General features: G+C 35.0%; 1 protein-coding gene across 1 annotated transcript in view; it reads right to left on the bottom strand.

Moving 5' to 3' along the window:
* Positions 1-16,136, bottom strand: part of LOC146134846 (TATA element modulatory factor-like) — a 36,556-nt gene extending 20,420 nt beyond the window's left edge. The window contains exons 1-15 of the mRNA XM_083395682.1: positions 15,908-16,136; positions 15,004-15,172; positions 13,663-13,889; positions 12,818-12,888; positions 12,263-12,365; positions 11,852-11,997; positions 10,556-10,613; positions 9,188-9,447; positions 8,636-8,852; positions 7,470-7,588; positions 6,790-6,917; positions 4,935-5,034; positions 3,017-3,155; positions 2,095-2,237; positions 439-605 (exon numbers count right to left, since the gene is read on the bottom strand). Of these exons, the coding sequence (XP_083251808.1) occupies positions 439-605; positions 2,095-2,237; positions 3,017-3,155; positions 4,935-5,034; positions 6,790-6,917; positions 7,470-7,588; positions 8,636-8,852; positions 9,188-9,447; positions 10,556-10,613; positions 11,852-11,997; positions 12,263-12,365; positions 12,818-12,888; positions 13,663-13,889; positions 15,004-15,172; positions 15,908-16,055 (2,195 nt within the window). The 5' untranslated portion in view covers positions 16,056-16,136. The remainder of the gene's footprint in view (positions 1-438; positions 606-2,094; positions 2,238-3,016; positions 3,156-4,934; positions 5,035-6,789; positions 6,918-7,469; positions 7,589-8,635; positions 8,853-9,187; positions 9,448-10,555; positions 10,614-11,851; positions 11,998-12,262; positions 12,366-12,817; positions 12,889-13,662; positions 13,890-15,003; positions 15,173-15,907) is intronic.
* Positions 16,137-16,742: the final 606 nt, after the last annotated feature.

Genomic DNA, 16,742 nt, shown 5'->3' with positions numbered 1-16,742 from the left:
GAACGAATACTGATCCAATGTTATGTTTTTTGACATCGCTAACACTGACCAATAGTGACAGCCTACACAGTACACAGTACTGGTCTATAGGTGCTTTTAAGTAAACAGCCAGCAGACTTAGGTTCTATTGAGACGATTTCGATCTTATACTGTTTCGAGCCCAAATTACTCTTTTCAGAGTTATTGCAGGTCCACTACGTAAAACCACTACGAAAAAGTGGCGTATTCAGGATATTTTTAAGGAAATGTAACAACGCGCCTTGGTGCCCAAAACACTGCCATATCGTAATCTTTAACATACTACGAAGAATATAAGCGCGAAGCACGAAAAATTTTTCAATTGCATACAGTTAAAGTTGGCAAAAAAATAGTTCGACATGCTGCCAGGACCACATTTGCCGACCACCGGTCCACACCCTACATTTACACAGTACTGACCTATAGGCGGTGTCTAGCGTGGCTTGGGCTGCGCGTCGTTTTTCTTCCGAGTCTTCGAGCTGACTGGCCAGCTCACTCATGCGTAACTCTCTCTCCTGATACGCTTCAGTGAGTCGCTCAGCTGTCCCTCGATCTTCTGAGCTTCTTCCGCGTAATTCATACAGTTTCTGGGCAAAAATAGACGTTTTTTAAGCTAGTTTAAAGGTTGTGGTAAGAGATATGGTAGTCTAGGTCAGGGGTTCCTAAACTGTGGCCCTTTAGGGTACGTGGACTAGTTTTAGGGGAACCATGAAGGCCTATTTGAAATTTAGATGTATAATTCGTAAAATGGATCAAATTTTTTTAAAGAAGATATTAATTGAAAAAAAAACGTTTTAACGCCTTCTCCTAAACTTCAGTTTAGTTTTACATTGTTAGACCGTAAGCTGTAGATTTATTTGTGGTAAGATATGCGGTAGGTCTGGGAAAATCGTAAAATGGTTAAGAGTAAAGGTTGGTTTACACTATAAGACGCGTCTGGCGTTAACAGAAAACGTCGGCGCCTAAAGCGTAAAAAATGCTTTCCGTTGCAGAAAGTTGAAATATTTTAACTTTGACGCTTTCGGTTAGAAGCGAGGAAACTTACCGTAACGCTGGCAACGTGTTATAACAGTAGTCGGCAAACTTTGGGCCGCAGAGCCATTTTTAGTGGGCCGCGAGTTACTTTTAAATAGCTTGGTGTTTTGTTAGCCGCGTGATAGCCGTACAATCATTGCATTTTATTTTAAAAGTTGGTGTGGCTAAGAGTTTTTATATTTTCTCACCGTGGTTTAGACCCAAGTGCCAAATGTGGTCCCGATAGCGTGTCCAACTTTATTTTTGGCGACCTTTAACTATTTGTTAGTGCAAAATTTTTCACATAGTTTTTGTTTTAAACCATGTTTTATATTATGCCATAGCAGTGTTTAGGCAATCGAGGCGCCGGCTAGTATTTCACCTTAGAAATCGAATATGCTTAATCCGCCACTGTATAGCTTTGAAAAGAGTACTTTGGGCCGCGTCAAAAAAGTTTGCCGACCATTGCCTTATAAAGTTATAACTACAATACGGTACGGTAAAGCAAAATTTGTCATAATAATTTGCGAAAATTACTTTGGAACGTTTCGGTTTGATTATAGTTTCGTCATAATAATGACGTCATTGGTATCGTATCGCGATACTTTTTGTCCAAAATATCGGTTATCGGTATCGGAATTAATTGTCAAGTATCGTATATCACTAGTTTACTGTGATCAACAAAAAAAACTATAAAGCCGATTGTAGTTTAGTTTTGCTCGTTTTGTCAAAACAATAACGTTAGTTGGCATGGTGTCGGATCGATACTTATTGTGCAAAATATCGGGTATCAGTATCGGAAATACCTAGTAATAAACAGAAAAAACAAAAACAGCCTAGTTGTGCATAAATGTGGATAAAGGTTTCACAGCAATTTCAATAAAAATATCAAAGCCATAATATTTGATAAAATCGACATTTTGCAGTTTACAGACGTTTCAGCAATAACTCTGCCATCATCAGTGTAAAAAACAAGTGATGGCATGAGAGGAGTTATTTCTGAAACGTCTGAAAATTGCGAAATGTCGGTTTCACAGCAATTTCGAGGAATGTTTAAATCACCTCTTTCAAGTCCTTGTTGTCGGCTTCGGTCTTTTCAAGTTTGTCTGTGAGTGAATTGATGCTAGCTTCACGTTCGGTCGCCTTACTCCGCAACTTCTTGATGAGGTTGTTCTGCTGGAGATGTTGTTTGGAAAGAGCCTCGCCTGTGGAAAAAAAATTTAATTAAAAATTAAAATTAATTTTTAATTTTTTTTTTTTAATTTTTTAACCTCTACTACAGTCTACCCCAACCTTTTTCACGGCGACCCAATTTCTTAAGCGTAAGTTTAACAGCGAAATTTTGGCGACCTAATTCTCTTAGGTGGGACTTTTTAAGCATTATTCGGTACAAATTTATTAAATAGGACATTTCTTCGTATAGCAGTGGTAGTATCGGTACTCGTCCGATCCTAGGGTGGTATCGGTGCCGGTCCGGTATCAAGTAAATGTGCTACTTTCAACCAACATTTGCGATCCACAACAGCGATTTCTACCTTTAAAGGTGAATTATTCAAAAAAATAAGTTAATTGCACAAAACGGAACTAAATCTCTTAACGCTAAAGCAGGTTTTTGCCGAAAAAAGCTGGAAACAATTATCTTAAAACGTTTCAATTTTATCTATTTTGCTTGTTTCAGCATATAAATGACGCAGTTGTTATTAGAAAGGATTGCGCTACTTCTTGTCCAATATCGGGCATCGGAACTAATTGTCAAGTAATGTTGGTTAATAACTGGATGTAACTAAATTTTCTAAAGCTAAAGCAAATTCGGGCCGACAAACCTGGAAACAATTATTTTGCAGCGATGATTTTATATTGTGAATATACAATGACCATTGGCTGAATAACAAATTTAGTATTTTTTTGATAATTGGCTAAATAAACTTGCGTGTCAGACATCCTTAGGCATAACCAAACAAATATAATAATTTCTATTCCTAACCTTCATCGAGCAGTCCTTGTATTGATTCTTCCTTTTCTGCCAGGATCTGCTGGACTTGTTCGTTGCTTAGACGTTGGCTTATTTCGCTCTTGTAGCTATCGATGTCGATTTCAAGATCACTCTTTTCCGATTCCAGGATCTTTCCACAGAAAAATAAAGTTTTTTTTTGGAACTAACCGTATTATATATGGAAGAAAAATTTGAAAAAAACTTTAATATTGCAATAAAGTAACAAATTAATGCATAAAATTGTCCTTAACTGTCTAAATTTCATACAAGAATTTCCAGCTAACATCGCAAGCTCATTTGTTAATAGTTGTTAATTAATGACGTGTCCTAATTGTTTCGGTAAAGAATGCCTGTGAAATTCTGGTTACCAATCCGCCAAAATACATTTGTATTTTCACCGGTCTGCAGGTGTCAAAAGGTCAAGAAGCAAAACGACTGACGTAATATACCGGGCAGAGTTGATTACAGTGTTCGAAAAAGTCTGTCGGTGATGGGCAGTTGCCAAGAATTTCGACCACTGTGGTTGAATTAAGAAGTTGCTTTAGTAAGTCGGGCACGTAATCAAGTTTTATAACAATTACGGATGATAAAACGACCTCATATTCCCAGAAATAATGGCGGAAACGATCATTGTTTAATTTAACCGCAATACATATATTCAGGGGCGTATCCAGAAAATCAAAAAAATGGGGGGGGTCGAATCTTGTGCAAACAAAAGACCAAAAAGGCGTTTTGCGTTTGATTTTGGGTTTTGCATTAGAAAACGGCCATCGTAAAAAAAAATATTTTAGGGAAAATTACTAATTCCTGACACAAGTCCTTTCTTTCATATTTTTGCTAACGCCTTTAAGCTAAAAAAAACTTTGAGAAGTCCACATTTTGCACTTACAAAAAGGAGTAGCTTGATGTCAAACCCCTAAATACGCCACTGCATATAAATATATATATACAGGGGCGTAGCGTGGGGGTGTGTAGGAGTCTTGACACCCCCCTTTGAAATCTCAGTAAACAATGATCACAAAACTAAAACCGTGATGGCTGCAATGTTACATCGGTAACATTGCACCTAGCATTGCACTCATGGAAAACACGTCGGTCGTGGGTGCCGCAACCGCCCAATCAACGCTCGTTATCGTTGTTTCGTTTAGTCACCGACTCGAGTAATCTTCAAAGTCTCAAACAAGCCTGATAACGAAAATATATTTTATTGTTAAAACGAACATTCTCAACAACGTAGAAAACGGGCGTGTAAGCTACAGCAAACGTCTTCACCGCAGGTCGCTCTATTGATGTTTTTATTAGCCTCAATCTCGAAAAGGAGCGAAAAAGGTAGAAACACAAGAGTCAAAACATCGGTGAGGTCCGTGAAACAAAAGTGACTTTTTTTGCTGATTATTGTGGCACTGATCAAAAAAGGCTCACAAAATCCATACGGGGTAATCAGGTGGCACAATATAAAGACAAATTGTATTAAATTCTCGACAAGCTTTCACACAACCGTTCTTCATCAGGTCAAAGTAGAAATCAAATAAAAAGTAGAGATTTCTATTTTGACCTGATGAAGAACGGTTGTGTGAAAGCTTGTCGAGAATTTAATACAATTTGTCTTTATATTGTGCCACCTGATTACCCTGCTTAGAATCAAACAACTACAGCCATTTACAAAGTGTGTAATGTAAGGAATATATATTTCTTCCACACTAGAATCTTCAGTTCCGTAATTCGAACGAATGTGTTCTAATGATTTGTTTACTACTTTGACCTGATGAAGCACGGTTGTGCGAAAACTTGTCGAGAATTCAATACAATTTGTTTTAAATAGTGCCACCTGATTACCATATATTTACAATTAGGCAAATACGGCCATTTACAAAAATAAACACCCATACGTAATCCTAGAGCTACTTACGGCCAGTTTTTGCTGCAGATTCTCGATGGTCTCCATGAACTGCCGCCTCCCGTCCTCGAAACTGTTAAGAGCGTTTAACTTTGAACTGCTCACCTCTGACCTGTGACGTAGAGCCATTATTACGCGACAATAGAGTTTTCAACCAATCAGATTTCGTTCGGTTCGTTTAAAAGACAACATTGAAGCAATAACGGACAACGGCTGCTTTAATGCATTAAATAAAATACTAGGCTACCTAGTAAGAAAACAGATATTTTAATTAGACGAACAAAACTAACTACTTTCGAATATAGCGCAGCATTCGCTTTTTAATTTACTACTGAAAGCTCAACAAACAGTTGAAATACTTTTTGTAAGACAACAACTGTTTTTGAAGACGACAATTTTTTTCAAAAGACTCAATTAAATGCAAACAAATCAATTTAATGCAAACAAATTGCAAATGAACAGAAAAATGACGTGGTATGTGTAAATTATTTTAAGTTAATTGAACAATTGAAAGCCGCAGCCTATTGAGTTAAGAAACAGTGACTTAAAAAACACTGAGCTGTAGTGGCACTGATTAAAAAAGGTCTTCAAAAAAAATGTTTCGTCTCCTACGTAAACCACAGACAGACAGCTATCGGCAACAAAGTCATATTGAAGCGAGCACTGCAAGTTTTATAGCAGCAAATTTTTCACGCGAATTTATGACGTCAACGCATGGTGGTTGTGACGTCATACTAACATGCGGGTCAGAGCGAGGGAGCTAATTGAACAATTCGTAAGAAATACACTAAATCAGAACCGAGCTGTGTTCTTGTTATTGTTGATATAGTAGAGGTATTTTGCTGGGGGGATAATTGGAAACGTCTATTTCCTCATTAAGGGTTATTTATTGCGTCACAAGGCGGAAATGGTTAGTAAGTGGGTCACACATACATCACAAAAATTAATCGCTTTTGTTAACTTTATTCCGGCGATTAATACCTTAATATAACACTTGAAATTTATTGATAGTGATTAATACAATGGTTTCTAAAAAATCGCTGGTTCCAAGTATGTTGATGAATTGCTTTGAACGTTTACTGTTATCGTCACATTTCGAAGTTTTAAAATCCAGGTGATATGTAATTACTCTACATTATTAAGGCGCCGTCCAGATTCGAACAATAAACCTTTAAATTTTGCATTATTTTTATAAAACGTTGGTTTTACAAACAAACAATAGAAATGATTGAAGTCTTTAAAACCGATTTGAATAGTAAAGCAGCGATTCCGATAATAACCTACAGTCTTAATTTATATGTTTTTTTAAAAACGTTTAAAGATTCAAAGACCTTCATTTTTTTTTTTTCATTTTTACCCTCATTTTTTGACTGTAGCTGTGTTCCACCTGGTTCCCAACGAAACCATTTTGCTCAAATTAACTTGAATCGTTAAGGATTTTGCAATAAGTGTCTTCAGTCTGTTGCGTTTAACATAATGTGTCGCAAATTTAGTTCAGTAGGTCTGATAACGACAACTTATTTTAGCTTCAGATACTCGCCAGTCAGGTGAGTGAGTGTCAATCAAAACTCGCCCGGAGCGAATTGCACTCGCATTGGCGAGTGGGCGAGTACATACTCCCAACCCTGATACATTAAGTGTCGAATTAGCCCAATATTGTCCACCAATATAGAATATAGTTGACACTAATTTTCGCGCTTTCAAAGAAACGCTACTGGTTACATTCTAAAAACCTTATTAGTCTACTAGTTAGTTGAATTGATGTTACGTAGCAAGTTTTACCACAAGTATTGAAAAACACATTTATTTTTTATTTACCTTAAAACCTCATTAGTATTAAATAACTATACCTTGGGAAAAGTGTTACCTCAAATTGTCGTTTTCTTCCGACAGCTTAGCATTACTCATACTTAAGTTGAGAAGTTGCTGCTCGTAAGATCGAAACTTTAGTTCCGTTTCAGACAAATCAGCTGATTCGCCGACATCGTAGTTGGCCTAAACATAAGAGAAAAAATAAGCAAGCTGTGAAACCAACTTGATGCCTTCAAGAAGGCTTATCGATATCAGTCCGCCTGGTCAGGATTCTAGTGCGAGCAAGGCAGGCTAGAAAAACAAATAGGCTGTGGTGAGGTCCGAACTCACAACCTCGGTCATACTGGGACCATCGCTCTACGAACTGAGCTACACAGGCTCAGAGGGGAGCGAGTTGAGAAACAATCATAGCACTATTTTTGTTCGTATATACAATCTCACTTGTAGGGAATCAACAGCCCGTATTTAGCTGTGAAACTCATTTAACCTTTTTATCTACTTTAAAGTGCAACATGCCTTAAATCAGGGGTTCTTAACCTAAAAAAAATTAATTGATTTTCTAAGACCTAAAAACTTGCTTACACGGCGTGTTCAAATATAGTTCGAAAGTATAAAAGCCATGGTTAACACAATAGTAGTTTCAAAAAATTTTACTACTACTTTTTAAATCACATAACTAAGCTCTTTTGCACCTAACCAAGCCTTTAACAGCCTATAAACTTTTGACCTACTCACCTCGTTCTTATCAGTTGTTTCCTCGGTAAGATTGACTTCTTGCGAATTTAGGAGAGTGGTAATGATGCTCTCTGTCGCCGCTTGCGGATTTTCCGGTTCAAATTCCTCCTTCGTAATCCCTTAAAAAAAATAACGGAAATGGTGATTGGTGATTGTGGTGTCAACGAGAAAAAAGAAGATTTTTAATGCCTGAGATGTGTTAGTTTTACACTATAGGACAATTACACTGATATAACACAATTTAGAATCATATCTCAGACGATTCATTTTATTGAAATAGTGTCCCAACACGTAAAATATACTTCTGTTTAAACAAATGTAAGTTTGGGTAAGAAATATCGCGGCTATTTTGTCAATGGACAAAAAAAGCATTTTGTTGTTTTGGCGTACGAAATCGCCTCTAATTTATAGAAAGAGTTACTTGTTAGTTTGTTTTTAGTTCACTACGACGTAACATGAAAAATCATAAAAAAAATCCATTTCTATTCTGAAAAGAAGAAGATTATTTCCAAGACCAGGCAACATAAATTTTATTTAGTTTTGCTTTTAAATAAGGTAAGTTTAAGGCCATGAGAGCTAAGTAGGAATGTGCGTTAGCTAAGAAGGATTCTCTAGTTGTGGTTTTGAGAAGTGGGCGTCAAGTGCTCCTTTAAGATTACTTTACCGCCATTTAAAGATTCACAAGTATAGCAACTCGCTAAGTAGCAAGATAAAGCGCTAATTACCGGTTTCACGTTTTGCATTCAATTTTTTTGTCGTTTTGCGTTAGTTTTTACCAAGTTGTTTTTATTTCTTTGTTTTTTCTCCTTGTGCAATTATACGGATACAAAAAACGTTGTTCTGGACGGTTTTAAGAAATTGCAATCTATATATTGAAGAAACAAGGCTAGAAATAATAAACATGTTTGTTTTCTGGAAGGTTTTAATATATTGCTTTATTTGCAATCTTGCAAGATAGTGAAAATTAAACCGAGCAATGACCGCCAATATAAGTATCGCTAAGTGGTAACTTTATTCAAAGGCCATGTTTCGTTAGATCTTTGTACATGGTCAATGGTCATGTTTGTCTAATTCTCATGAAATATACAGTTAAAAAATACAGTTGAAAGTACAATATTTATAAATTTAATAATTTCGACTTGGGATTTGGGAATATAACAAGTTACCTGGAGAAGTATCTTGCTCCAGAGTTCGCGAAGCGAGATTTGAATCATCAACTTCCTCGGCCAGATCGTTTATTTCGCTAGTAACCACAAGTAGGGGGTCCTTGCTTTCACCATCAGGGGGAATTTCGTCGATAATCTTCTCCGAAGGATCAACATCATCCATGGATGGGGGAGTGTCGCAGATTTTGTCAGCCTGTGGATCGGGACTAACGCCTCTCTGAACGAAGAAACAACAGGCATTTTTTTGAGCGCTAAGTAAATGTATGAATACTGGGCGAGCACTAAGATTTTAATTTGCAAGGATAGTGTGTATTTAAGTCTCAAATGCTTTCGTTTATTCATATTGATTATAAAAATAGCATATTTTTGAAAATAACAAAAAGTTTTGCGGCACACTTGAGGTACAATAGTGCACATAGTTTGGGAAATCACACAGTTTGGGAATCACTAAGTTCTTTGACTAACTCAAAAACTTAGTCAAAGTAAAAAACTTAGAAAAAAGGTTTTCACAAACTTTAATAAAAACAGGAAATTCTTTTTGTAAATACAAACCTCTACTTGGATGTCATTGTCACTGGCAACCATGGATTCGCTGCTTGGGTTCTCCGCGTGTACAGTAGACGACTGGCTGTCATCCATCGCCGACTGCTCAACTTCCTCCTGCTCCTCTTCCTTCTCGCGTTTCTCCTCCTCGGAGCTGAGGGAGATCGAGTCGTGATTCGTGTCGCTTGAATCATTTTCACCCAACACTGGGGTAAAAGTCGCAGAAGCGACGATGTTTTCGGGGCTTTGTCTTTCGCCGGGTGCTTCATCTATATGTGAGGGAAAGAAAGAAATTTGGTGAATGGACAACCTAGATCTAGGAAAAATATGACAGGCGTGAAAAAACAATATAGGAATAGGCTTTGATATTCATTCTACATCTAACTACAACCTCCAGCCATTATCTTAAGTTTATTTGGAACATTCAAAATACAACCTTCTTTTGTGTGTCTTTTATATTACAATGTCTTACTACAACCTCCAACCATTATATGCTCCAAAAGTCATGTAGGTTACTTAGAATTAATTAAAAAAAAACGAAAGCATTTTAGCTTTGACAAAAAGAGAGTGGTAGACTGGTAGCTAGAAGCAAACAGAAGCTATGGCAATCAGAATCACAAGAACGACTAGCGAAACATGGGTGACTGACTGCAAGCAGTGTTTGTAATGAAAGTCAAGGACTTGACTTAAGCGCACTTATGTCACTGTTTTAAAATGAACTTGACTTGACTTGAGTCTTTTGGACAAAATACTTGCCTTGACTTCAGTCATTGACTCAAATGAGTTACAATAAAGTGTTTTCAAATAACATTTTTATATAAAGTTAAGTAGTTTATCTGAAGTTTTGCAAAACCGCTAATAAGGAAAGCGATACACGTTAATCAGAGGTGAATAACCGATGATAATTACGGAGTCACGGTCAGAGGCAATTGTGCTAGGAGAAACACAAGAGGCGCACAATCGCATAGAAATCACCAGCAAGGATAGAAACATAAATCAATACACAAAATTAAGTTGATTAATTATCTAACAAACGTTAAAGTTTTCTTTTTAATTCCTTATTCTAGTCCACACAACTTTTATTTATGTTTTCTAAAGCTTCACCAGATTTTTTGACAAGTTCTAAAAAATTGAGTCTAAAGGTTAACTTATTCTAAACCACTCATACATGTGTATTGTGTATAACATAATCTGCACAAGTGGTTAAATTACTTTCCCAGTTTTGCTTTCATTTATTCTCAGATGTAGGTTCAACTATTACGAGCAAACATAGCAACAAGCCTGTGTTAAAATTGGCCGCTGGCAACATCAGTCTATACTTGCTCGACCTGGTTGTTTGGTTGCACAAATGAAACCACAAAAAACAAACACACTCACTTGTCAGCGAGGTGCGGTCCGGAGATTTAAACACGGCCATGTTCTCATAACCGTCCATCTGAAATGTCAACACAACGTGTAATTCAATCAAAAAAATAACATATGGCTTTGAAACAAAAAGTTTAGAAATAACTGTCAGGCAAAGCTGGGGTAAAATTATAGGGATTCTCGAACGAAAAACATTTCTAGGTTTTCAAATGTCTAATTTTTCATCACTTTTTCAACAAAAAAAAAGGTCAGTGGTCACCCCTTAACGCAATAAGTAGCAGTTTAAAAAATAGTTTTACTACAGTACTTTTTAAACATGTTACTAAAGTTGCAGATATAATAAATAAAAAAACAATTTTGCAAAAACATCAATTTGATATCAATTAAAATAATCAAAGACATTTGAAAATGTAAAGGCTTGATGGCAAGCCAAGATTAGGTTATTACACTTCCTCAGCTTTATAGCACAAAAGTTTGGATCATCAAACACAGCAATGTTTCCAACTAGAAAACAACTTGTCCCTCAAAAACTAAAAGTAACACAAAAATTTAACTCTTATCACAAACTATTGGCCACATAGCAACCGCTTCATATTTTCAGAGCCTAGAGGTGATATTCAGTTCACAATATTGATTTGTATTCATTACACACGCTTACAACACATATCAAACCTTGGATAGTACAAAAACTACAGGGGACAAGACAAAAAAAACGTTGCAATAAACCAACACTTAACAAAAAGCAAATCCAAAAACAACATTTGGCATATATACTGCACCTTAAATAGACAAAATTAAAGTTAGGAAAAAAATGTGTGGAATTTTAAGGTCTTTCACAGAGTATTGGCATATTTGGCATTAGGATGAGATAAATACTCTTAGGGTTCAAATAAGTTCAAATAGTCATGGTAAAATGAGGTCTGCATACAGCAATTGTTTTGACATGTTTTATGTATGAAGTGTTACTGTTTATCTTTGACCATTTCACAAAAGGTTAAATGTATTTATAGAAGTGCAAAAATATATTATTTTTTTAATTTGTGTTGGTAAGATATTACCATGAGCCAAAATAAATTTATGAATTGTTAAAATGCTGGCAGAGATTAAATTGCTAGTTAATTAAAAAACTAAACCATAACGCCAATGTAAAATATATTGTTACATATAAGTTTAAAATGATTAGGTATTGGATTTCTTCATACTATTAATTTTCATCAACATAGTAAACATTTACATGTTTGGTGCATATTTAAAAAATTAACCTATTTAAAAAAAAAATAACTAAAAAAAAAAAATAAGACAAATTACCGATAAAGGAGAGGAACAGTATCCACTTATTCGAACGATGTCAGAAGCTTCACTGTCAAAGTTGTCTTGTGACATTCGCTGATGGTGATAAGTGCTTTCTCCGCCGATAAAATGCAGACTGTTGTCGAACTCGTACATTTTTGAAGCTTTGCATAAAAGTTCCATGAATATTGTACTCTATTTTTATTGAAAGTTAGAAGTATTTTTATTTTTATTCGCCTTTTAATAGCAAACAAACCAATTCCTATTTAGAACACTTGTGATTTTCTTAACTTGATCCTATTATTTCTTTTTAAATTGATGGTCAAGTTATATGTTGGAAACAGAATTTTAAGTTGTCCTGTAATCTATATTCGTTACAGTTATCCGGCCATTTATGAAAAAAGTTTGTTGACCCTATATTAAACCAACCGAATGAAGCCTCGCTTTGTGTGCTTTCGTGGTCTAGTATGTCTATGTCACTTGATGTCGTTATAGAGCCACAGGGTGAATGAGACACTTCGTTGGTGGTGGCCTGAAGCAAACAAATTCAAATATCAGGGTTTCACACACTCTTATCAAACAAAAATATACAGTAAAGCAGCACAAATGTCACTGGTATAAGATGCCTTCGAGCTTACACAAGCCCAGTCAGTATAGACTTAGGTTATAATTTGAAACGTCAATAGTTTTTTCAGCTTAATGTTGATTGCATGAAAACCCTAAAAGGTGATGGACTTTGGTAGGCTGTATTTTAAAACTATTGTGCGTATATATTCAAAGCAGCGTAATATAAGTTTTTTTATTTTTAAAGATGATTTAAAATGATCAAAGGATGATAATCTCTGTCACATTAAACTATTTGATTCAAATTTTACTCGCACAGTAAAACCCAATTGAAAAAGCATGTACAATATTTGTTTTTAGCTTTATTAAGGAAATTACAAAACAGATATTACAGAAATGCAAACCAACTTTTTAACTTACAGGATAAGATACAGCAGCAGGTGATGTCACGCTCACACCATTCTCCTCTTTTGTCACATTATGAAAATGGACTAAAATAAAAAAGACTTCATGATATTATATGTTAACGGATATGTTTGTGTCAAAAAGAAAGGCAGACAACATACACTTAGTTACACAAAAGACAAGTAAAAAGATACTTGTCAAAAGACAAGTAAAAAAAAAAGAAACTAAAATATTTTTAAAAATATTTAGTCCTGGACAGTTAGGAATAAGTTGTGTACTAGAGTAAAATTCTTAAACAGTTTAACAATGGAGCATAATAGTTTGAGGCTTTGGTAAGAATATCAAAGCCCATACAGACATAGGTAGCATTAAGCATTTTGATAAGTTCGAATAACTAAGTATAACTATGAATTACTAATGAAAAAATTTCAGTATTTTGTAGCTAAATTTTCATTTTTTTGTATAAAATAGTACTCTGGCATTTTCTCATAAGAGCAATTTTTCTGAGATAACCGACTTAATGACAGAATACACATTTTATATGTCAACATTTCAGTTAATTTTACACAGTACACAATATTGTTATCGTGCAAGATTTATATATATAACATATAGCTTAGCAAAGGTTTGTGTAAGTGAGGAAAAAAAATGGTAATACTCATTTTTGTACAACAGTGTACATGTTTAAGATGTGGCTCTTAGTGGTTTAAGAAAATGTGACTCTTGGTATCTTACTGTTTGGCTATCCCTGACATAGGCTATTGGTTGGCAAAAACATAAAAAATTGAATGGTGAAAAGAGTAAAACAAGCCAAATTTCCATTATTTTCTTTATTATGTTAAAATTTTGAAGAAGTTTACCAGAGTCTGTATTGGTGACAGAGTTGGTCAAATTAGCAGCAGCTGTCTGGCTCATAGGGGTTTGCATAATCTCATTGTGATTAGCTAGAGAAGGAACATGGGTGGCTTCTGTGTTGAGATCCCCTTGACTGAGAGGCACATCATTTTCATCATTGTCAAGTGGAATTTCAGAAAAGCTTTCTAGAGGGCTTGTGGTCAAACTTGATGATGGAGATGGTGATTGAACCCTGCATTACAAAAATATAATTCTTGCCACACACGCACACACGCACACACACACACACATCTCACAAACTTTCTCTTTTATTATGTAGATGAATTGAAATATAAAGTTAAATTGATATATTGCTATTCATATTTTTTGGAGCATAATTGTTGTAGGTTGTACTAAGATGTAACAAGAATATCAATTCAATCCCATACAAAAAAGTAGGTGGCATTTTGTGAACCCTTTGAATAAATCTTTATTCATTTTTAACATCAGATGAAAACGAAACAATAAAAATATATCCTACTTCTGTGTGGGCTTTTATATTCTTATTACTGCTTTATATGTAAGATTTATATATATGAAGTAATGCATTACATACATTTATATATCATTTAATATTCTTATTCAATTAAAAATCATTTGTACAGTGAAAGATTCAAAGTATATGGCCAATACAGTTCCGAGTTATTGAAAAGAATGCTGGTTTTGTCAGCAATCAATTTCTGGACACTTTAAACAGCTGGATATTGTTAAAACTTCATTCAAAAGACTGAAGTGCTGTCCAAGTGGCTTTAAACTAGTTTATTTTAAGCCTAAGTACATGTCAGCATTTATGACTTTAGACAATGGTGATGTTTATTATAAGGTATTTTATGGTAACATGGATAGCCAATATTCTAGGCAAAAGTACCGCCAATCAAAACAGATACAAAATGATGTCATTAAATAAACAAAATTATTTCAAATTAAACAGTTGAACGTTATGTTTTTTGAGTTGCAGGCACAAAATAGTGGTGGGAAACTTAGGTAATTTAATTGTTAATGTAATTCAAAAAAACGTGGAAAAGTACATTTACTTTCTTAGCATCAGCTTTCAGCTTTGATCTGATATTTATTTGAACATCCCTATTAGAAACCCTACTGATCGAAGTTAAAAAAAATATATTTATGAAAGATTACACATTAGTTGACATTACCTTGGCTCTTAACTCCGTTTGGCAGATAAGTATTTGAAATTATTCGGCAACCTATATTACATAAATATCACAAAGCAGTTTCAACAAATAACCTGGCACAATTTTGTCATAACCAATGAATATGCATATATATCACATTATCAATTAAACAACCTTGGCTTAGAAGTTTTAACTTCAGTATTTCTTGTCAACGAACTTCCCAGCTTGATTGGTTTCCCTCTTTTCTTGTTTGCGTTTAAGTTTGTTTTTCGTGAAGAGAGAGATAACCTCTTGGCATCTCCATTTGAACTCCCACTACCTTGAGATCTGAGGTTTGATGAATCTTGAAGACAAAACAAATGATTTAAAGTGATTATAGTGCAAAGGAATATTTCCCAATCCATGTGTCGCGACCCAAAAAACATTGGATCCATGTTTCATTTGGTTGGTTTGCGGAGTGCAGTAGTTTGTATGACTTAGTTTTATTCAGATTGTTTCTCAGTAAGATTTCTCCCATACTAGAGAAAATTAAAGGATCATATTAATTAAATACACACTGATTAATGCTTTTAAATGTCTTATGATAAGAAATGGGTCAGTGAAGTCTTGCTGTTTTACTTGTACTTTTTCATTCGGTCACAGCAAACCAAGGTTCACAAAAACTGACGTAAGAAAATTAAAAAAATAATGATGGTGAAAAATCAATACAACCTACTCACTAGCAACAGTTTCAAGAGTAAGCCAATTAAGACAAAACGACAACTTTTTCAGGACCTGACTTCATTCCATAATTCGTGGCTGCCAAAAACGCCAAAATAACACGATATGTACACCAAAGACGACAGTTTTTTTGGTAAATTAACTAGGGCGATATTTCACGTCAAATATCGTCACCGGCATGATTTTGGGCAAGTATTCCACGCCAAAGATGGAAAGGTATAAGTATGTAAGACTAAACAAAATAAAAATACTCTCACCCTAACCCAAATGTTTTTAGAAACATAAACCCCCAGACGAAATGTGGTGCGATTTTAGACCAGCGACGGATATAATGTATTTGGAAAAAACATAACATTACCAATTGATTTGTTGAGGTTTGGTTTTGGCACAGCAGTGGTGGCAGATACAGGTGACCCATCTTCTTGTATGTCCAAAACCTTGTCGATTCGTTTTTGAGCCTCACTGAAAGCAGACTTTGCGATGTCGGAAAACGACAACCAACTCATGTTAAGATCTTAGTCTATGCAGAGATGTCAGGAAATAGCATCCCACAAAAACACACAAAACTGATTGGCATCCACTAGTTTAATTTTTTTCTGTCCAACGTAGAAAAACAATCGGGGTTGTTTTGAGATTTTAACATGACGAACAGTGGTCTAGAATCCTGGGCGCTGGTCCAATCCTACCACAACAAACAGTATTTGGGTTAGCGTTTGGGTTTGGGTGGGTTAGCAATATCATTAAATAACAATACTTGAACCACCCCCAACCAAAACACTAACATCGTAACCCAAATATTGTTCGTTGCTTAATTGTTTAAACGAGAAGTCTAGACCAGCGCCCCTAATTTCAGGCAGTATACATTATAAAGCCATTAGATATTAACATTTAATTAGGTAAAATTTACGTGTCAACTAAGTTTTTTTTCTAACTTTATATTTTTAGGTTTATTTTTTTTACTTAAAATTTTGCTTTTGGAAAACGACGACAAAACCGAAATAACGTCCAGAAAATAAGTATGTTTATGGATAAGTGACCAAGCGCAACTTTGTTATACGATTATTAAATTAAACTAACTTGTAACAAAAATGAGGATTTTAACTGAAATTATTTACAATTTAAACTATATTAATATATGAGCAATGACATACATCTTACTTTCTACAATATTTTAAAACAACGTCAAAAAACGA

The sequence above is a fragment of the Ascidiella aspersa genome, chromosome 8 (genome assembly GCF_963924565.1).
Source record: "Ascidiella aspersa chromosome 8, kaAscAspe10.2, whole genome shotgun sequence".
In the NCBI taxonomy this organism is placed as follows: Eukaryota; Metazoa; Chordata; class Ascidiacea; order Phlebobranchia; family Ascidiidae; genus Ascidiella; species Ascidiella aspersa.
The sequence above is the reverse complement of the archived record's forward strand: the minus strand, read 5'-3'. Positions and strand labels throughout refer to the sequence as shown.